A 23,817-nucleotide genomic window follows, 5' to 3' on the forward strand; every position below is an offset into this window, starting at 1 on the left:
TTGTCAGTGGGCAGCCGTCCCCCAGAGCAGCAGTGACAGCTGACCAGACAAGTGCCCCATCAACTCTCCACGAAGGAAAAGGTGTAATCCCCTGAAAGCCTTGGAAGAAACCTACATGTGTCAGAAACGTGATTTCCTGACATCGTGAACTGCAAATCATTTCCTCTATGAATTAAAGTGGTGGATATGCACACATTCTTTAGCCAGCCCCTGAGGAGCCTCTCCCGGCAGTCAGTACTGAAGTTGTCACTCTGACCCATGAAAGTCCAGGAAACGAGGACCAGAAGAGCCATGCGGTACAAAAACCAAGGCTGTAAATACTCGAGGATAATTTTGCTACATGTCATTAAAGTCAGTGGGTTCAGAAAAAGAGCAAGCTCCCTTGCTGCAGGCGGGGCTGGCAGAATCCTTATCACCATGGCAATCCCACACTGCCGGCCCTCCTCCGAGATGGCTCAGAGCAGATGTTATGATGTTGAGTCTCCATAACATGCTGCCCAAACTCAGGCAACTGGCTCCAGTCCTTCAAGCAATCTGGACACAGAATTCAAAACTGGCAATAAAACAATCGATAGGAACTATCCTGTACTAAGTGCCTGATATGTCCCAGATTCTGAATAACACATGACATATATGCAGCCTCACATAAGCCTCACTGCAAGCTTGCACAGTTCATAACAATCATCTCCACACTATCCACTATGAGAGAAACTGAGGAGACAGTAACAGGCAGACAGTTGCTAGTCAGTCAAACCCAGAACAAGCTTCAGTCATTTGGACCTCCACAGCCTTAATTGTGGGGCTACTCCCCTCTTATTAATCAACAATCTTTTCTGGCAGCCTGGGTTGGCCTTCTACGTGGAGGTGACCTTATACAAGTTGATGGACGATGTTCAGCACAGGCTGAACTAGATGAAGTCTAAAATACGGTCCACGGTTGAAACTCCCTGATTCATGTGAGCCTTACGATATGCTAGGCATGGCGGGCAATTTAGAATCATTAAGCCAGTTTCTATTTTCAAGGAGCATATATTATATGAAAGAAACCCAAATTAAAATATATAGCTGAGCAATTAAGTGTAAAGCTGTGTAGTAGTAACTACACGTGAAATAGGAGAGGATGGAAGGGAACAGACAATGAGGTCAGCATAGTCACAGAAGGCGCCATCTGCATCTGCCATGGCAAGTAGAGGAAGGGAATCGAGTGACCAGAGGACCCAAATGCCAAGTCCCGAGGCTCCTATGGATGGAACAGACCTGGGCTGAACTCCAGAAAGTGCAGACCATTGATGACTCGGTCCTACATGGTGAAGCTCCAGGCGCAATGAGAAAGAGCAGGGCCTGTAGTAGACATGATGGGTGTGGACAGCATAGGACGTCTGCTGGGGACTATGTTACGGGCCTAATTTATACATAGTTGTTTTGTTCTAATTTTCTGATTTTTTCCCTCATGGGTTCTTAGCAACCAACATAAACATTTTTCAGGACAAACCAGTTTCCATGGCAAGAATTTTTGAAAACCTTATTTCTGGTGGGAAGAGCTGGCCCCCAGGTCTCATATATCTAGTGGGGAACTCTGCCTAGTGCGGGAGCAATGGGAGAAGTCAGAACGGAATGTGGTGTGCGGGAAGGTCAAGGAAGAAAGTGAGATGTGAACTAGATGCCAAAAGTGAGCATGAGTTGAAGAGACATGGTGTCCCATGCAGTGGGGCTGGGCGTGGGAGAATTACACTTGTCCAAACGAGGATACTTCTGAGACTGAAAAAGGGTAGCGTTTGTGATTACAGAAGGACAATGGGGAAAAACTGGGTTTTACTGAGCGAACCGGGGTGAATAGTCATTCTATGCAAAGCTCTCTTTCTAGTCTTCCTATGAAAACTTCAGCATCACATACATTTTTCACATACGCCTCAGTTTAACTAGTATCTTCAGTGGGAAAGAAAAAGTTTGAGACTTCCTGCAGACTATCTCACCATAGAAAAACCAGCATAAAAAACAGAGGCTGCTCCCAAGGACTGCAGAGAATTGGGTAACATTTGGTCAACCTTAGAAGGTAGGTGACAGCAATCCCAAAAATGTCATCCCTGGGAATACTGTTCTAGAAAGTGTCAGTATGCACAGTGCAAATAAAGTGCTCAATGCTCAATTTTAGGGAACTCCTGAGGACACACAATTAAGTAGGGTTCTCAAAGGTGTTCTTCTTGGGGCCCTTTCTACAACAGTGATACACTTTGAGTTTCCATCAGAGAAATAACATGTGCAGCATTTTCCACTTATTTTTCCCCACTTCTATTTAACCAGAGAATGTATTTTTCCAGGTTACTTATTAGGAAGCCCTGGAACTAATATCCCATAGTACATGATTTGGAAAATGTTCTGTTCAAGGGATGAGGTAGATTTCCAGATACAATCTCTACCCACAATGTTCCAACCCATAAAATCAGGAACATCAAAGTAACCCTGTTTTGAGAAACAGAATATCCATTTGCTGATAAATGGGGTGGTAGAAAGAGGACTTGGCAGGCTGCAAGGTGACTGGATTCTAATCTTAGCTCTACCTCTCTTTGAAAAATGAAACTCTTTTGAATCTCAGTATAATGACAGGGTTGAATTCAATGCCTAAGAGCCCTTCGGCTCATAAATCTTATGATTCCTATGGTGCCATTAGGGAGATCTAACATTCCTTTAACTCATCAAACAAATACTGAGTGCCTACCATGTGTTAGGTACTGTGCTAAAATTGAAGACTACAGAATGAGCAATGAGACCTTTCCTGCAGTGCCTAGAGCTGGTTTCTTTAATCTCCTGGGGGTTTCCATGGAAAGCAAAGGATTTTTTTTTCAAATTTAGCATAAAATTCTTAGATTTTGAATATATACATTGTTCCAAAAGAGTGTGGATGGGGGGGTATATTTTAAAGAAGATGAAATAAAATTAAAATCGATCACCCACACCAGGGAATATTGAACTATATTTGGAACCAACAACAAAAAAAATACTGGTTGAACATTCTGGCCTAATGACCACAAGATATTATCTCATGCAAAATAAATAACAACGTACTTCCTTCAACACCCTGTCTCGGGATTCTCATGCTTTGCCTGGGGTGGTACTTGTGGTGGTTGTTACTCTGGCATTCCTTTCAGGCCTCCCAAATCACCTTACCAAATCTTGGGACTTCTAGCCTCTTAAAAGCAAAGGGATCAGAAATACATCTGCCTAAACCACGCACTGGCCACTCAAGTGCCCCTTGTACTATCTTCTTATTCCTGAACATGTATACTTCCAAAGTCTTAGTTACTGAATCCTGGGATTCTATACAGGGACATGGAGTGGAGATAGATATCATTAAATATGATATAAACATATATATATGATATGAGAAATATATATGTATTATATGGAGATGAAAAATTGACCAATATTTCTGTCCTTATGTAATCTGGGGAACAATTAAAAAATCCACGTCTATATGACCATATGTCCATCTATTTCTCTCTCTTCATCTCTATTTCTGCATCTCTCTCTCTCTCTATCTCTAGCTATGTCTAAAACTCTGGTTTCCTAAACCAGTATCTTGGGGAAAAGAAGGAAAGGGAGTTAGAGAGTCAGAGGTAAGGCCAAATAGTAGAATGCTCATGTACTAGAAATCTATTCATAAGGCACAGATGGGCCAAAACTATTTTGAAATATGTTTAGAGGTATTGACAGGCATCTAGGATTATGAGGCTTCATTCCACTCTCCAAAATTGAATTATTGGGAATAATTTTTTACTCTCTTTTGAATTATATGTATTGATTTATAACTTCACAACTTCATAACCTTTATAACCTCAGCCTTTTGTTTTGTTCTTTCATTGCCACATTGACTTTTGTATTACAACAAACTACGTAGAGTTATGAGAAACAAAATGGAGACTTTGCTCAAACTATATTTGCATATATAAAATATTATGTATCAAGGTGATAAGAACATGTATTTTATTTTAAAATATAATTTTTAAAAAGACTTTTAAGGGCACCTGAGTGGTCAGTTGGTTGGGCGTCTGCCTTTGGCTCGGATCATGATCTCAGGGTCCTGGGCTCGAGCCCTGCATCAGGCTCCCTGCTCAGTGGGGAGTCTGCATCTCCCTCTCCCTCTGCTCCTCCCCACTGCTTGTGCTCTCTCCCTCTCTCAAATAAATAAAATCATTAAAAAAAAAGAGGATAGCACAAGTGTTTGCCTTACGATCTCGGGCAAGTCATATAACCTCTCTTGTCTTCAGTCTCCTCTGTCATAAAATGAGGGTAAGCCACAAATTCCTGACCACCACGCAGGGCTGTTGTGAGGAGTAAAATGAAATAATGTAAGTGAAAGTAAGTGTTTTGAAAAGTATAAAGTAGTATATAAGTGGAAGGTGCCATTATCCTTAATCAAAACCACCAGAGAACACCTGCATTTTTCATCTTTATTGCACTCCATAAACAAATTTGAACTCTAAAAATGAAATCAGCCCAAAGTAAAATGTTAGAAATGACAATAAGTCATTTTTCAGAACAAAGAAATTGATTTTCCATAGATGTTCTTTCCTGCTGCATGTAAAGACCTATATCCATCAATGCCTAGGTCCCGTCTTGACACTGGTTATAATTATGGCCCATCACACAGTCACTTGGCTCATGTTACTCTCAGAGCCTGGGGCCACTATGTTTCCTCTGTATTACCACAGGGATATGCCAGGATTTATAGCAAATTGTGTTGTTACTGAGACTTTTTTTTTAATTAATTAAAAAATAAAAGCGATTATTTTCAAGAACATGATCTAAGCCTGAAGCTTGGACTATGTGTGCACTTTCCAGTTCAAAAGTTCTAAATCTTTTACAGTCATCATTTTTAAGCAATGCTTTCAAACATCAAACTAGACTGACTAAACATTACCAGACACTCTACTTTTGCAGACAAGATCAATTCCCAAGAAAAATCAAGATAGCTGCCAAACCCTCCATTAAGCCTTTATATTATTTTATTTAACCCTCAAAACCAGCTATATCATACCAATGTTAATTTCCGGTTTTTGATAACTGAATTGTCGTTATGTGAGATGTTAACAATGGGGGAAGTGGGTGAAGGGTACAAGGGGACTCTTTCTACTGTTTTTGCAAAACTTCATTTTTTTCTGTAAGTCTAAAATTAGTTCAAAATAAAAAGCAAAAACTAAAATACAAATCTTACAAAAGAGCACCCTATTCCCATGAGTCTAGACACTAAGTCTCTGAGAGATTAATCATTTGCCTGAAGTCAATTTTTGTGTCTATTAATTTATACCTTCAGTTTAGTCTATAAAGTATTTAAGACAGTTCATTTACACAACATAAAAGATAATAATTATAATAATAAATAGCTAACAATTTTACAGTAACAGAGTAACCACATACTAAGAACTGTCTTTAGAACTTGACAAAGAACAAATCAATACCTACATCAACCCATGACATAGGTCCTATTCTAATTTTCATTCATAAGAGAAAACTATGAGGCCAAGGAGATCAGTAACCTGCTCAAGGTCACACTTCTAGCAAGTGGGGGAATGAGGATGACATCCAGCACTATAGACATTCAAGTGACAGAGAAGAAAGGCAGAAAAACTAAGGGGGGACATGAAGCGAATCCAGAAGAGAGGCAATATAGGAGTCTGTCAACAGTGCATTTCAAGGTGCATTCAACAGAAGCTGACTATATGATCAGGAGATATCTGGGCAAGCACCTTTGATTTAGGACCAGCAGTGTTTCTCCTAAAGATCCTCACACAGCATGTTGATAAATACAGTATAAAGAACCTAACTTTCACATCTTCTGAGGAAGTGGCAATGAGTTTTATGGGGAAGAGTATTATAACCTGACACACTACAGGCAGCTGATATCACAGCAATAAATGATTCTTTGTAAAAACAATTCTGGAGGCTGTCAATAGTATGTGCTCTGGGGACACAAGCCTACTCTTCCCTGACTTAATCCAGCAAACTGGATTAAAATCTGGACTAAGATTGTTTCTCTCAACTGCACTTGTGATAAATATTGGATGGAGATGATTTTGAGATTGCGTCCCTGCCAATTTCCTTAAAGAACAGGGTTCTACTTATCTCAACAAACACACTTCCGTATGCCACACTATTTCTCCAAAGAGGAAGTCAAGCTTCTCCCTCACATCATTCTCCCACAACCACTGAAACATCTTATAAAGTAAAAAACCTCATTTATTCATTAGGGAACTGATTGGCCCTTCTGAATAAATAAATTTCCTCTTTTCCTAAAATCTAAAATTTTAACTTGCAGCCTGATCTTTTGTGTGTGTGTTTGCTTTTAGTTGTAATGCATTCAAAATATACTTCAAATTTCCTCATCTTAATTTTTATTATTAAATTAATTAATTAATTAAAATTCATTATTTAATTAAACATAACCTTTTCTTGATAACTTTGGGAAGACTGGGTATCTCCTTGCCTGTTTTGCCATCTGGAGAAATCCTCCTGGTGGTGACTGAAAATACGTGGGGCCATTCTGGGCTGACACAATGACCAGAGAACACAAATGGCATTTTTTTAAGATTTTATTTATTTATTTGAGAGAGAGAGAGAGAGAGAGAGCAAGCACGAGCGGGGGGGTGGGGAGGGGGCAGAGGGAGAAGAAAACTCCCCGCTGGGCAAGGAGCCCGACACTGGACTCGATCGCAGGACCCTGGGATCATGACCTGAGCCAAAGGCAGCTGCTTAACCACTAAGCCTCCCAGCTGCCCCACAATTTGCATTTTATGGAGGAGAGTCAGGGATGCTAAATATCCTTAAGTACAGGAAAATCAAGAACAATATAGAACTGTTCTGTCCAAAATGGCAGCAGAGGACCCACAGAGCTACCGTCTCTTGCAGAACAGTGTGGAGATGCTTACCACAGTAACCCTGAGAGCAGGTTCCCAGCCTCTATGTAAATGCCTTCAGTGACAGTGAGCTCATTACTCTAGTCACCATGGCTAAGGCAACTAAAATGGAACATGTACTCACATGTTAAGCCAAACATGTGATGACATATAAGATGACATGTGATGACATATAAGATGACATGTGTCATCTTATAATTTCAACCTGTTTGCCTTCCAGAGCAATATGTCCCAGGAAAATCATGTCCTTCTCTCAATGAATTACTATTTCAGTTTATTTTGATAAACTGATGCAATATTAAGGACCACTTTGGTATATGGAATGTTGCTTGCTTTTTACTCCTTCAACTTCAAAAATTCCTCCAACTTCACAATATGGTGTTATTATCAGTTCCTTTACTGCCTCCCTGTAGAAATACCTCTACTCTGAAGGAATAAAAAGCTAGCTGTCCCTCAGGAGCTATTTTCCACCTATCCCTTTGTGATTACGCATATCTTCTTTTTCAGAGAATCTGCTTCTCTTTCTACTCCCAATCCAGTCTGATGAATAAATTCTATGCTGCTTAGCTGTCTGAATACGATCAAGATTAGAACTCAAGTTGCCAGGGAAAACCAGATAAGTACTATATATCTGGCTCAAATACATTTTGTTGTGCCAGAAGGAAACATGTGTGGGCTATATGTTTTCATTGTACCTGATGATCTCTCTCTTACTGTTGGCTCAGCTCAAAGAAAAGAGAGGCGAGATGCTTAATGTGCAGTTCGAAATGGGTTTCATCTTGTGGACGTACATCTGTAAGTTGGCAGTGGTTGCCTTTAGTGCAGCACTGAGAGTGAATCTCAGACTAAGTCTCACTTTAACAAAAAGAAAAAAAAAAACAATGAATGAAAGCTATTGGCAAGAGACTGAGACGTGGAAATGCCAGTGTCACTGGTACATGTGCTACGCGTTTGCTGACACTGATAAAGTAGAACAAGCACTGGTTTGGAGTCCTAGGTCTGAAATTCAAAATTCTAGAGTTAGAACTTACTGGTTGAGGGACTTTGGGCTATTAACATCTCTAGGCTACAACGTCCTCATCCACAAAAATTAGAATAATAATAAGAAGAATACATCTCTATTGGGCTGTTGTGTAAATCAAGTGAAATGACTCTTTTAACTTCTATAAATATTTATTGAGTATATCTTCATATCCCAGACACTCTGGCATCATGCCAAGAATAAAACCACGAATGAGTCAAGGTCACTGCCTTGAAAAACTAAGAGTCAAATGGGGGGGGGGGAAACAAGTGAGCAGATAATCTCAATATAAAGTGGTAAAGACATTAATAACTGAACCACAAAGTGTTATGAGAATGTAGAAGACAGCACCCCATCAATTAAATGACTTCTGTAGCAGCTGATATAAAATCTGATAGAAGCTGGCTTTTACAATGAGGAAATCTATGGTCTTATGTAACAGCCAGTGCTCAGACTGTTGATTCATGGGCTCAACAATATCTTCCAGGACCCAGCACGTATTTATATCTCTGCCCTACTGCACACAGCAATGCTTACATCCAGGAGTCACAGAACCTGTAGATCTTAGGATGGATCACCATAGCAACTGAAACAACACCCTTCCTTTTTCATGTCCCTTTTCTCACATCTCATTGGTTCAGATGGATTCAACCTGGCACATTTCTGAACCGATCATGTAAGAAGGAAAATAGAATTATCATGACTGACTATGACAAATAATCTGAGATGGGTGGTAACTGTAATGTTTACTTGAGAGTCTAGTACAGCTTAACAGAAGTGGAGAGGTAGTGAAGGGATGGTTTTTTAAAGGACATTAATCCAGGTTTTCAAAGGATGAGTGAGATTTAGCCAAAGGAAGAAGAGGATAAGCATCTGAGGCAGGGCAACAACATTACTGGAGGTAAATTACCGCAGAAGTAATAGAAGTAAAAGTAGCACTTGGCGTGAGCTATGGATTTCCTAGATGTTTGTGGACTGAAATCTACCTCCAGGGTAAGAGAAGTATCATGGTCTTAAGATATCCCTAAATTAACATTTAACACGTTTTTCCTTTAGTTTGTGTTTCTTTGAAATAAAACATATTATTTCTCTAAAATTTTTTTTATTTCTACTTCTTAGATATGTCTCCACAGAAAACGATCAAGTTCTTTGGGCACAGCAGACACCCAACATGCTAAGTATGGAATGAACATAGAACGAAAGGGTTACACATTATGAATTGTTAACTTTGATTCATTAATCACTTAGAGTATATGTACAAATAATTTTAATTTATTCAAAAAAAATTCTTAACTATAAAGTCTGAGTAAAATGTTCTTCTAGCCTAAATAAAACTTTCTTCTAATCGATTTTGGGTGGGAAGGATAGGCCTTTCTGGGAGAGATTTATTTCATTATATTTTCCTGAAAATACTCAAATGGGTACAGCACAGGTAAGCCTCCAATCGCGTTCCTAGTCTAGTCATATTGGCTATCCTATCAGTGAAAATTACTCCATCAGATGATAAAAGTGTTTTAATCCATATTCCTTACTTTTCCTATGTCTACATAGGAGTGAAAAGTGGGGAGATGCTATATCAGGAGTTACCAGCCAAAGGCCACATGAAACAGCCAAATGCCACTTTAAAGTACATTTCAAAATGAGAAAACAAACTTATATCCCTGTGACTAATGCTAACTAATCCCTGTTAGTAACACTAGTGGAACGCACAATGGAATAGGGAAACTCAGAGTATGCCTAGAAAGTTGGAAGTAATGGCCAGGGTGACAATATCCCATTAATTCCCACTAGAAGGTCAGGTTGACCAGGAGTACCTGGGTGGCCCAGTCGTTAAGCGTCTGCCTTCAGCTCAGGTCATGATCCCAAGGTCCTGGATCGAGCCCTGCATTGGGCTCCCTGCTGAGCAGGAAGTCTGCTTCTCCCTCTCCCACTCCCCTGCTTGTGTTACCTCTCTCGCTGTGTCTCCCTCTGTCAAATAAATAAATAAAATCTTTAGAAAAAATTCCCACTGGAAGGTCAGGTTGACCATTTAATCATATGAACTATATTTTGAAGTTTCCATACAATCTATGGTTTGTTTTGCTTTTCAAATCATGTGGACTGGGAACAGAAAGTAGACAGTCCAGTGATAATTTCAGAAGAGATAGAAAAAGAAGACTGCCTTTCTATGAGACACACAGGCACACTCAGGAACCAATTTTCTTTAAGGTATTTTCAAATCATAAAATCTGGAAAAATCAGACTGTAGTTAATGGGGTAGTAATGTTAATACAGTCATTTCCTTAGGAATCTTGGTAACAGAGAAAAAAGACAAAAGCTATCTTGCAATGTCTAGGTATGTAACAGGGTGGAAAGAGGAAGTAATTCAAAATATAATACCTGTTTATTGACAGACAATGTACAGTAAATATATTTAAACTGCATTGCAGTTCCTCTCTCTTTAGCATTTAAGTTGATTCACCATTTACATCTACTCCTCACCTTCCCATCAAACATGGATGGGGAAATGCTGATTAGAACGAGTCTCTTTTTTTCTCTTTTGGATTCCCTCATTGCCAAGCATTATTAAAATTTCACCTTTAATTTCACTGCAAGACATCTAAATGAAAGGGAATGCAGAACTTGGCTATGGGAACTCTCAAATTTAATCTCCTTTGCAGTCTGATTCCTGTAGCGTGAATAGCAGCCTGATCTTATTGGCACTTTCAACTGCAAAGTCAGGTTCATTTCAAAATTTAATACAACCTATTTGTCATCACCACACTTCCCTCGGTAAGGACACTGACACCAAACTGCTACCAGTTGGTGGTCTGAAAAAGATAGGTTGCTGAAAATGAAAATTCTCTCCTCTAAACCTAAATAACTCATCTCACATATTATGTGTCTTCTGTTTCTGCAAGAGTACACTATTGCTTTCCACTATTTGATCTTTTAGTAATCCATCTAGGTAACAATAAGGAAATAAAAGAATATTTACTCACTGCTTGCTTCTGGAAAGACAGTAATATATTTCATAGATTTCAAGAATAGCTTCCCCAGCAGGAAACAAGAAACAACATATTAGAATCAATACTATTGTTGATTCTAAGTATAAGACATGTCTGTCACTGCTGTAGCCTACTTCTGTTATACACTAACATTGTGAGGCTGCCCACGGGCCCCCTTCTGCCTAGAACAGTGTCTCTCAAAGTGTGGTCCCTACATCAGCATCACCTGGGAACTTGTTAGAAATACAAATCCTTGAGCCTCATTCTAGATCTACTAAATCAGAAACTCTGGAGAGGAGGCCATTCCATTTGTGTGTGTGTGTGTGTGTGTGTTTAATTGAAGTATAGGTGACACACAATGGTACATTAGTTTCAGGTGGACAACATAGTGATTTGATAAGTCTATTAGTTATGCTATGCTCATCACAAGTGTAGCTCCCATTGGTCATCATACACCATTAAAATACCATTGGCTATATTCCCTAGGCTGTACCTTTCCTCCCCATGACTTATTCATCCCATAACTGAAAGCCTGTACTTCCCACTCCCCTTCACCCATTTTGCCACACTCCCACCCCTTCCCCTCTGGCAACCATCAGTTTGTTCTCAGTATTTATAGGTCTGTTTCTGTTTGTTTTGTTAATTCCACATATGAGTAAAATCATATGGTATTTGTCTTTCTCTGTCTGACTTATTTTGCTTAACATAATAGGTTCATCCATGCTGATGCAAATGGCAAAATCTCATTCTTCTTTATGGTTGAGTAATAATCTATTGCATATATATACCATATATACCACATCTTCTTTATCCATTCATCTATTGACGGACACTTGGGTTGCTTCCATATCTAGGCTATTGTAAATAATGCAGCCATAAACATGCGGATGCTTAATGTCTTTTCAAAATAATGTTTTTGTTTTCTTTGGAAAAATACCCAGTAGTAGAAATAGAAATAGAATCCTATCTTAGTTCTATTTTTTAATTTTATGAGGAAACTTCATACTGTTTTCCCCAGTGGCTGCACCAATTTACATTCTCACCAGCAGTGCACAAGGGTTTTCTTTTCTCCAAATCCTCACTAGCACTTGTTATTTCTTGTCTTTTTGTGACTAGCCAGGCTGACAGGTGTAAGGTGATGATGCATTTTGGTTTTGATTTGCATTTATCTGATGACTAGTGTTTTTTATAATCCCACGGGTGATTTTAACACTGTAGTTTCTGAATGACTGATCTACAACAAAGAATATGGAGCAACATGTTCCCCAAACACTTCAGACCCATTTTCCTACACAAATAATTCCTTTAACATTCAAAAGAAGTCTGTTTTTTCTTGTTCTTACTCAGAAATATTCCAATACATCCTGGAATTCACTACAAAATAAAAACTAGCTAGCCTTCCCCCGAGAGTCATAAAATAACTCAATTGTTGGAAAACAAGACTCAGGAGGATGGTATAAGTTACCCACAATGCCTAACTGGGAAAGAAATGGGATTCAATGTTTTTTATGCTTTCACATGGGAGGACAGAAGCATTATATTGAAGCCCATCAGATATTACCAAATAACTGTAAATAGTGAGGGTTGTTCAGGGGTGCCTGGGTGGCTCAGTTGGTAAAGCATCCAACTCTTGGTTTCAGCTCAGGTCATGATCTCAGCCTGGTGGGATGGGATCGACCCCAAGTTAGGTTCCTCACTCAGCATAGAGTCTACTTGTCCCTCTCCCTCTGCTCCTCCTCCTCCTCCTCTCTCTCTAAAATAAAATTAAAAAAAAAAAATAGTGACGGTTGTTCAAAGTATTGAATGAGCTCTCATGAGAGGCAGCACCATTTCTACCTTGGAAGCTGTTTCTTTAAATATTATCATCAATAAGGTATGACTAGAATTGGATCCTCTTTCTTCTATAGGGATGGGTCCACAAAATACCTTTGCAGGCATCCTTGTCTCAGTTTGAGTCATACCACAACCAAACCCTGTGACAAAGATTCTTGGGCAAGTATTTACTGGGGAGTAAGGCCAGAGAACCAGTGCCAGAATCGGGGATGAGACAGAAAGGGAAGGGGGCTGAGAGTGGGCGTGTGATCAAATCAGTCACCAGGATGAGTAGGTAGAGCTTCCTCTCACTGGGAGTTCTAGGAAACAGCACAGAACATGCATCTCAAGGTTACCCCATCTGAGGGGCAAGGGAGCTGGTATTTATACAACAACTCTTAATCATTGGTTGAAGGTTGCTCCCTGGGATTGTTAATTCCCTGGCACTTCTGAGTGCATATATGGGCAGAGAAATTCCTCAGGCAAAGACAGCCAGGTGGTGTCAGCTGGAATTTGGGGGCTGATATGCACAGAAATGGTAAATGGCCCAGCAGATCTGAGCAGGAAACAACAGTACATGCTCTGTCTATTTCAAAAAGCCTGTCTCTGGATTTGCACTGCTAAGATAAAATGCATATCTATATTTATTCCTCTCTCCTTAGATCCCTCTGAACTCCTGGAAATACGGTTTTAAAATTCCAAAACCTTATGCAAAAGTGTGTGTGTGTGTGTTTCTTCTTGAAATATAAACAAAAAATTAATAGTATAAGAAGAAACAAAGTGATAGTTACCTTCTTGTAACATAAAAAAAAAAAATCCAAATTTCTACTATACCTTCCAAAATGCACATCTTAAAAACCACATAGTTATGTCCACCAAGGTGTTATTGCTCAAAACTTTTAGAAAACTTTTATTTGAAGTTTATTTTGAGGCTCTGTATTCTCTGTGGTGGCTCTAATTTGTAGAGTCTTTTTCACAGGTTGATTGACCAAGACTATACTTGTGTGGCAAAGAAATGCCTCACCAATAATTTATTTCTTGTTCTCCCTAAAATATCAGAAAATAAATGTTGGGCTAAAATAGCAGTTAGAAAGTCTTGTAAGAAAAAGAAGAAATGTAGAAGAGAAGTAAAGCAGCACTTGTTGACCAAAATGAGATAGTGCATGATCAAAGGGTTTAGAAAATACAACTTGAAAACACAAAATATTCTGATAAATAACTTATCTGCATGGAGTTTGACCTTCTCAAAGTGATCTAAGGGACATTTCTTGAAATGTAAAGATAAAAAAATGGATAAAACAAAACTTCCACTCCAGGGCGCCTGGGTGGCTCAGTTGGTTAAGCGACTGCCTTCGGCTCAGGTCATGATCCCAGGGTCCTGGGATCGAGTCCCGCATCAGGCTTCCGGCTCAGCAGGAAGCCTGCTTCTCCCTCTCCCACTCCCCCTGCTTGTGTTCCTGCTCTCACTGTCTCTGTCTCTGTCAAATAAATAAATAAAATCTCTAAAAAAAAAAAAAACTTCCACTCCAATCACAGATTTAAAAACTTTAGAAAAATATTACTCTACCTCAGTTAAATGATGATTCCAGCATGCTTTCTACAATTAAAGTCCTCCTATGAATACTTAGAAGCACATACCATTTTATCCAAGATTAAATATCATATTTTTGGATTGTTCAAGGTTAATGATGGAAGGCAAGAACTCCCAGAAAAATGCCTCTGAAATGAAAAGCACAGTAACACTAATGATGGGAAATCTTTCCTCAAGCTTTCTGTGCAAATATATATACCACTTAAGGAAAATATTTGCATGGAGAAAATCCAATGCAACTGAAAAAACAAGTATCCCTGTGTGCAAGAGGGCATTCCAGTAACACTGGAGAACCCTAGCTCCATGTATCTGTCAACATATGCACTTTGTTCTTCTTGATGTATTCTACTCTGCATTACACCTACATGGGTATTTGCTTTTTCCAAGTACAGAATGTACACTGCATTACCTCTGAATAAAGATGTTTGCTGAAATATACAGACCCTTTTTTTTTCTCAAGATAACCTAGTCAGCAAATTATGGAGCAAAGCAGGTGGTGAGTACTCACGGTCTGACTGCCCCAATAAACAGCCTGGTGTTTATCCAATGGCCAGCTGGTGTCATCTGTCCACTTTGCATTATGGAGACATGAAAAATGATGAATAGGGGTCACTTCCCAACCACTAGGAATGCTGTTCACTGCCCTGGCATTATGGGAATTTTCCCAACCTGCTCTGGGAAGATGTTACATGGTAAACTTTCATCAACTGCCAATGAAACCTGGCGACAATGAACTAGTTTCATGTTTGAGAAACAAAGTTTAAAACACAGTGAATTCACTTGATAATCTAAAGGAGAAATAGGTTGGGTATGCAGTTGGCATCACACTCCATTTACTTTCAAATGCCCTCTTTGACATGGAGGAAACCTGCTTGTCAATGAGACAAGAAAAACCTATGTATATTCTATACTCAGTAGACTTCTACTGACCCAGACTAATGAGAAGATGTTGTGCAGAGGAAAGAAATCAAAGTTCATTGACCACTCAAAGTGTTAGAAATCAGATTCCAAATCAGAATACTCATTCATATAATCTGGCATACAATTTTCTTCCTAAAAATGAGTTTTACTAACCCATTGTTTGCTACAATCACAGGCCAGGTGAGAAACAGGAACTTTCAAAAGACTGGACAGAATCACTAATAAATCAAAGGAGAGAACGGGTCAAAAGAGACTTCCCACAGAGACAGCTGTAGAAATTCATAAATGACTATTTGGATGTTTGACTACATTCTTAAACCAACCCACAAGTTTTGTGTATCTCAAATTGGTATTTCCAGTCACTTACTGGCTTCAACGTGACAGAGATGTGTATTTTCAAATTTTAAGTCATTTTTTAAAAATATTTTATTTATTTATTTGACAGAGAGAGACACAGAGAGAGAGAAAACACAAACAGGGGGAGTGGGAGAGGGAGAAGCAGGCCTCCCCCGGAGCAGGGAGCCCGATGCGGGGCTTGATCCCAGGACCCGAAGGCAGACGCCCAACGACTGAGCCACCCAGGTGCCCCTCAAATTTTAAGTCATTTTAAGTTAATGACTTAAACTTCTGGGAAAGAGAAATATGTCTTCCTGGCAGCACAAATGCCCAACAAGACACTGTCAAGAGTCCTACAGAACCCTGATCATGGCTATGTGGAAATCTCTTGGCTCCACAATCTGAATGGGATGTTGACATTTTGCAAGGATGCTGAATGTAACTTACATATATATATATATGTAATTAGCAGGCTTCTAGCCTGATGAGACTTCATACCAGTTTTTGTTTTTGTTTTTTTCAACCAAAACGAAGATATTTCTTTTGGTCTTATCCACTTAACTCTAAATAAAGTCTGAAATAAAGGGCATATACAACAATTAATAAATTCAGATGATGAAAAGAAAACTGTCAAATGTTACAAGAAAAATATTCACAGCTGATTTATTAAATATATCTCAACCTTTTTCTTTCTCTCTAAGCATTTAAATGAGTGTCAATTCCTGTAGGTATGGAAAGACTACGATAACATGTGGAGAGTCAAAGAGGAGCACTTCTCTGCTAAACTTCTATCAAAAGTCATCCAGAATTGCACAGAAGCTGAATTGCAAAATGTGCAACCAGACTACATTTTCAACTTCTCACTAGACAAAAGACTGCTTCAGCTACCAGGAAGCCAGCATGTTCTCATAAGCATGACCCTTGCTGATATCCCACAAATGATTAGGGAGCCATTCAGGTATGTAAAAACCACAAAGACTTCATGGAACTGATATGAACCAGTAGTAATTTCTATTTCTCCCCACAGAAATTGAGAGTGTAGGTCAATGTTGAAAATTAGTCCCTTCATAGGAATAAGACAAACAAACAAACCAACTCTAGAAGTGCTCTACAATGGTAAAATCGATACCTCTGAAAAAAAGGATTCTATATCCATTTTCAGTGGCTGAGGAAGTGTGGGGGGAGGAGGGGCAGTTTCCCCACACCACACCACGGAACTCTCCAACACCAGCTCGGTGTCCTAATATTCAACTCAATTCTGACGCTACCTAGAAGTAGTATCTGATTCCACAGGTAAAAGGCTCAGTCCTAAAAGACTGCCCTCCACTTCCGAGGCCAACTGTAAGCCCAGGTGAGCTATACTTCTAACTAACCAGCTACAAATCGGAGGTTCCAACATCCCTCTCTGAGGATGCCAATCGCAAGTCCACATTAAAACATTAAAAATGGTTACCTGTACTTCAGACCAATGGGCTATAAATCAGAGGTTCCCACAACCCCCTCCTTGGCTTTGATTAATTTGCCAGAGTGGCTCACAGAATTCAGGAAATGTGTTTTACTTAGTAGGTGACCAGTTTATTGTGAAAGGATGTAACTCAGGAATAGCCAGATAGAAGAGATGCATAGGTATAGGGAAAGGGCACAGGGTTTCTACCCACCATGTTCTCCAAATCTCCAAGTGTTCACCAACCTGGAAGCTCTCTGGGCCCCCAATCCTTTTGGGTTTTTATGGAGGCTTCTTTACGTATGTATGATTGATTAAATCATTGGTCACTGGTGTTGGATTCAACTTCTAGCCCTTCTCCCCTACCTGTAAATCATTTGGAAACCATTTGGTTTGGTTCCTCTGGCAACCAGCTCCCATCCTTAGGTGCTTTCCACAAATCACCTCATTAACATAAACCCAGTTGTGGAGGAAGGCAGCTTGTTAGGCTTGTTATGAATAACAACACACCTATTCCTTTTCTTTTCTTTTCTTTTCTTTTGAGTCAAAACACACCCATTTCACCTATCTGGAAGCGATTTCAGCAACTGAGGGCAAGAGAACAAATGTAACCAAAGATGCCGCCTTGCTCTTATTACTCAGAAAGTTCCAAGAGTTTTAGCAGCTCTGTGCCAGAAATGGGAAGAATATTTATTTCTAATTATAGATCACAATGTAACCCTCTGCAATACTACAGAAGGCACAGAACAAACTGTGAAAAAGTCCTCAGCCCTATAGACATAACATATCATGACAAGCCTCTAATATCTGCTATGAGATGACAAAGCCTGACAGGCATTTTTCATTAGGACTCAACCATACAAATGATCTTGTTTCCACAGCGGGAGGTTGGGAGGAAGAAGTAGTATGGTTATTCTAATACTCATTATTCTTTTCATATTTTGTAAGAATGCTCTTTGCACAATTCCCCCAGGGCAGAGAACAGTAATAAATGTGCATTATAAGTAAAATAAGCTTATACCTTATTTTGAATGGTTATGTGCCAGATACTTCACTAATCACTTTTATATAACCAATTTAACTCTCACAATCTGAGAGTGAAAAGTAGGTTTTATTACCCCCATTTTAAAGCCAAGGGAAAGTATGCTTCCACAAGTTAATTAATTTTCCTGAGATTGTCTAGCAGGTGAGTAGCAGACTTGAAATTCCAACCTGGCTGACTTTAGACTCCAGGTTCAAACCTTTATACTATTCTTCCTGAATTCAAAGAAAAGCAACACAAAAGTGACCTTATTTGCCCCTGTTAATAAATTATACATATATTACCACAATTCAAAAATTATTTGGTAATATTAGAAGCCACTATTAGTTGTAACTACTCAGTCAAAAAGGATGTAGCTAATACAATATGTTGTTGACCTCTATTTAATTAAACAAATACCTTTCATGAGATAACTGATTACACTGCTTGATAATGTATATATCTGTCCAATTATGGCAGTGGTTAAAAAGAAAGAAGAACTGATAAAAAGAAGGAAGAAATAAAGAAGAGGGAGGAAGGAAAGAAAGGAAGAAAGTGAGAGAGAAAAGGGCATGGAGGGAGTGAAAGAGGGAAAGTGAGAAAGGGGGGTCATGGGGGAGACAGAAGGAGGGAGAAAAGGAAACCATTGCTGAATGTCAATCCCATGTGGAAGCCACTCTGAATAGCCACTCTGAATCCACTTTGTAATTTCCTTGGGTTCTATGGATTACACTTCACTTCATAAGTCAAAACATTTCACTCCACACACCAAGAGCATTATAAATGGGATAGACACACTTGATATTCTTCCAAGAGACTGATTTTTTTTCTAAACTGTAAGATAAAGGTTTAAAATGTCACTTTTCTCATTCCCATGTAACTTACATATTTTCTAAATCACCCTTCATTTCAAACAACCTATTGTACTAGAAGCTTGGCAATGAAGGAAAGACACCACCTTTAACAGTTTTGTAAATCTTGACAATTTATATGTAAAAATGGTTCCTTAGAAATGTCAGTATTATGTCTAGAACTGATTCTGGTCAAATGCTATATAAATGAAAAGATTTGGTTTTTTTTTTTTCTTTAACTTGGAGAGAATTGCAGCCTTGAAATCTTTACAAGGTATAGTATTTGTTAATAATATATAAAAGCATGTTACATATCGACCTCAAAAAAGGCAAATAAAACTTATTTGGTATTGATAAGTTGAAGACTACCCAGAGGAATTCTGTATGCTCTGTCTTGATAAATTGAAAACTGCAGAGAAAGCTCTAGGTTCACTGTATTGCATTTAGGAATAATCATATAGTTTTCTTTCGGAGTATGTGGCCTTATAATAAGTCAAGGCAAAAGCTTACCTTGCAGCAATGTGGCATCTGACTTCAATATAAGTATTCAAAGGTAGGAAAGCTGTGTTTCTCTCCCTTGGGAGAATGACCTGTTAGAGAGCGGTCACGTCATAGGGCAGATCACTTAGCAACACGTTTCTTTGCCACATACCTCGGTCATTCTGGCAGATGGCCTTCAGGATGCGATGCCCCAGGCCACATTTTCCATGATCAGGGATACAGATCCCTTCAGACGCCAGCCATCGGTAACACATTGGATCCTCACAAGGAACAGACTCCACCAAATGAGGGCAGTGGCCTGCCGGCCCTGTGGATTCCATGAGAACATGGCGCCGTCTCAGTCTAAACCCTGAAAGGAAAGAAAAACAAAAGTTTCACAGGATTCCATCTTTATCCATCAGAAGAAAAGCAACCGCAACTAGAAAAGAGATGAAACTTTTATTTCATTCTCTATAGTTCCAAAAGGTGTATTATTTTAAGGTGTTTTCTATTATGGAAAATGGAAGGGGGATATGAAAAGAAAGGGAAAGAAAATGGACAAGAACTAGAGCAGAATATCTGTCCTCCAAGACTTAACAACCTTGGAGAGGCCACACATAATCAAATGGAGTAGTAAGTAGCTTATGCCCAATGGCCTCCATAAACCATTAGAAGTAAATGAAGACTCTCAGAAAGAGCCTCAACATAGATAAATCCACATTTTATTTTTTTTTGTTGTTCTTGACATTCTGATTACTCCGCATTAGCTGAAATGCATCTCCATTTTGGCATATCCTTGGTAACCAAGAAATTCACAGCGTTATGCCCTGAGATTTCCCTGCCTCCCTTCCCTGAGATTTCCAGGTCAGCCTGCTCTATGAGGACAGTACCTCTTTGGACCACATTCCCCACCTTGGCTCGACATGGGTCCCTGGACTATTATTCAGTTAAAATAAATGTAATGTGGGACTAGGGCCCAGTGCCTGACTATAATAAGGATATAAATGGGCCTTACACACTACGAGCTTACAGATCCACAAAGTCAGTGTTGCAAGAGTCAAGCAGGTACAAATTGAGGGAAACGAGTCAACCATACAACTGCAGAGGGTGCTGAGGTGTGCAGTGAAGTGGAGGGTTGCTCTAAAACAGCTTTTGTGGACTGTTGCCATGAGGGAATGTGGACTCTCTGTTAACTAATCTTCTAATTTTTGTCCAAGAAGATGAAATTCCAAGTTGTGTTTTGTTTTTATATGATATCTCTCCATGTTTAACTAACTTATCTTCTTAAAAAACAAAGTGGCCTAAAAGAAAAAAAAAAGTGACTGAGAACTAGATACGACCCTTTAGTCTGTGAGTTTTCTATTTCTGGCCCTTACGACACATCACTTTTGAAGGCTATGCCTGCCTTCCGTGGATTTCATATTTTACTTCCATTCTCTCATGCACCAAATTCTGTTTACCAGTTTAATTCCTTTAATTCCTTTTATTTTTAACAAAACCGATCTTATTGGGTGATAACATTTTAAGGAATTATTCACTTATTCCTCTGGGTAGTTCAAGGAGAGACAGACAGACATACTGACAGATAGACTGTGATAGGAAAATAGAGAGTATGAGAACACTGAATTCCCAGCATGAGAGTTAGATACCCCCACTACCCTTCCCACAAGAGGCGGGGAGAAGGACAAGTTAGGGAGCATGAGAGGTAACAAAGCCAGGTATAAGACTCTCCCAGATTTCCCGAGGCCATGCCTATCTTCCCACCAATAGTAATGAAATGAAAAGGTTCTAAAGCTCAAGGCGTAGTTGGCAAAAGACGGGCTCCTGGAAAACCGCACAGCCCAGGAGATTTAACTAATGGACACATGGTTTTAGGCCACAAGAGGGAGCCGAGCTTCCTTAGAATATTACAGGACTGGACAAGGATTTTTAGATTAAGTCTCAAGTGTTTTATCTGGGTTTTTTTGGTCCAAGGTTAACCTATGAACTCCTTTTTTCCCCCCCCCCATTTATTTATTTATTTATTTATTTATTTATTTATTTTATTTATTTATTTAGAAAGGGGGAGAGAGAGGGAGAAAAGGGAGGGGACGGCCAGAGGGGGAGGGAGAGAGAGAAACTTAAGCAGGCTCCACACCCAGCACAGAGCCTGACAGGGGGCTCGATCTCACAACCCTGAGATCATGACCTCAGCCAAAATCCAGAGTGGGACACTTAACCTACTGACCCACTCAGGAGCCCCTGAGCTCCTTTTAAGAGGGATTCTTCGATTCTTACGTTGACGATCAGCCACGTGGGGGAAGGCATTCAGCCAATCAGAGACCACATTCATGATCATGGCATTGAAAATATTAAGGTCAGGGACAATTAAAATAATAGATGGCTTCTTCCATACTTCATACCTATAAATCTGTATCATTAATTAGTTAAAACAAAATCTTCAGAAGGTTCAGCTCCCTTCCTGAGCCACCTTCAGAAGAGACACAGGAAACATACAAGGTTTCCAACTACACTTGATAGTCATCCAATTACAATGAGCTCCAAGTGCTCACCGCCACACAACTTGGATGACTTCTATTCTTACATGTAATGTCCATATGCTGCTTATTTACAATCTTATGTTTGTCCTTGTTTAGTTTATCTGTTTGAGCAGGACAAAGCATGGGTCTCCATGATTTATAAGTTTTAACAACTGTCTCAGAAACTTGGTCATCTTTGCTGAGGATTCTGGGTGTCCTAGTACCTAGAGCTTAATGCCATTGAGAGGTATGTGCAGTTTCCCTCTATAAATCAAATTGCATCCATCTCATCGTAAATCTATAGAGTACATCTCCTTAGTCAATAAATTCTTCCAGTCTTTCATTTGTGCTGCCCTTGTCCTGACTGTAACTAGGATCAAATCACAGCACAAGCTCAGCATAAAACAAAAACCTTGGAGTCTCTTGTTAGTGCTTAACTTTTATCACACACATGTTCATGCCTGCAATAGACATCAGGCTTCCCCTGGGTGCTTCTGTTCTGAAAGATACACAACTGCCAAGTCCACAGTGGCTGGGGCCAGCCAACCACTTACCTTCATTTACCGAATTCCATAATAACCAGATCGTATCATTCAGTAAACATTAACTGCCATATGTAGATCATTGTAATGTACTGTGGGAAGCCACAAGAGGAACAGAAAACATAAATCTATTCTTCACAGAACATATAGTCCAACAAGAGGAAAAGGCGCATGCATTAATTAAACATCTACCCTATCCCAAGATGGTGCCAGCCACTTTACTTATATTACCCCAAATTAAAAAATCTTCAAAACTATTTTGCAAGTTGTTATTCTCATTTTATGCATGTGAAAACTAAGATCAGATGAGACATTACTACTGCTCCCAAGGCTCATTATTGATTAAATGGATATGTATGAAATTCAGCCAAGGACTTTTTGAGTCATCACCTCTTCATGAGAAAGCATTCAAGTCAGCTCTTGTGCGTGATGTGTTCTAGCCCCACTCCATACAGTGAATCTGCAGGGACTATGCATCATTTCCTCCAAAGGAAGGTGGGTGTATGATTGGATAGTGGAATTTTAGGCACGAGGCATCAAGAAGGAGTTTTAATAATCACTTAACGACTATAGATTCAATCCACTTTTAATGAAACTGGTATTTGCAGGATTTTTTTTCTTTCATGAACCCAAAGTTTAGTATATATTCTACTGGCTTACTATTTATTCTACTGAATTTTAGAAAAGAGTGAATTGTGGGTTGGGGAGAGAAAAGGGACAAAGCACAAATGGCAGAAGATGGGCCAAAGTTTTTTTAAATGAAGCCATGGGAAAATTAAAGGAGACATGGGAGGTAAATCTAGGTCTGAGGATTGTACCTCCTCAGGTGCTAGTGTCCCCGAAGTGTCCCCATAAGCTTCTCCGGAGCTATGTATGGCCAATACTGTGTCTCCACACTAACACCACTGGACAGGCTTGAAGCAGCAGCTTGCAGGTTGACTGAGGATGACAGAAGCTTATTCCATCTCAGGCATCCATGTGCTCCTCATCTCTGGCAGCTTTGGGCATGGGGTAACAACTCTGAACAAAAGACCCTGAGCACATTGATTCCAGCTCTTTAGAAACCAACCACCATTCCTGCAAGTGCAGCATTTTACAGTATCATTATTAGTTTGCACCCTGCTGTGAATACAGAAAATAAGAAAAAGCAATGATAGGGCAATGGTGATTATGAGAACTCTCAACACTTAGAATGAGAAGTAGGCACACACCCCCACCCCCACTCCTAACACACACAGACATAAAACAAAAAAGGAAAAGAAAAAACTATAGCATACATATTTTCTGTAACAAAGCAAAATGATTTTATAGACTTCTCATTAAAAGTGGATCTATGTAGCAGGCAAGGATGGAAAATGGAAATTTTCCCCCACTGTTGTTA

At 39.4% G+C, this 23,817-nt stretch overlaps 1 protein-coding gene across 1 annotated transcript in view; it reads right to left on the reverse strand.

Annotated features, from left to right (window-relative positions):
* The window catches only part of LOC118011685 (thrombospondin type-1 domain-containing protein 7B-like), a 156,908-nt gene that overhangs the window by 94,067 nt on the left and 39,024 nt on the right, over positions 1-23,817 (reverse strand). Inside the window, exon 3 of the mRNA XM_035006542.1 lies at positions 19,548-19,745. Coding sequence (XP_034862433.1) covers positions 19,548-19,745 — 198 coding nt within the window. The remainder of the gene's footprint in view (positions 1-19,547; positions 19,746-23,817) is intronic.

The sequence above is a fragment of the Mirounga leonina genome, unplaced genomic scaffold (genome assembly GCF_011800145.1).
Source record: "Mirounga leonina isolate KUSES-001 unplaced genomic scaffold, KU_Mleo_1.0 Mir_151, whole genome shotgun sequence".
Taxonomy (NCBI): Eukaryota; Metazoa; Chordata; class Mammalia; order Carnivora; family Phocidae; genus Mirounga; species Mirounga leonina.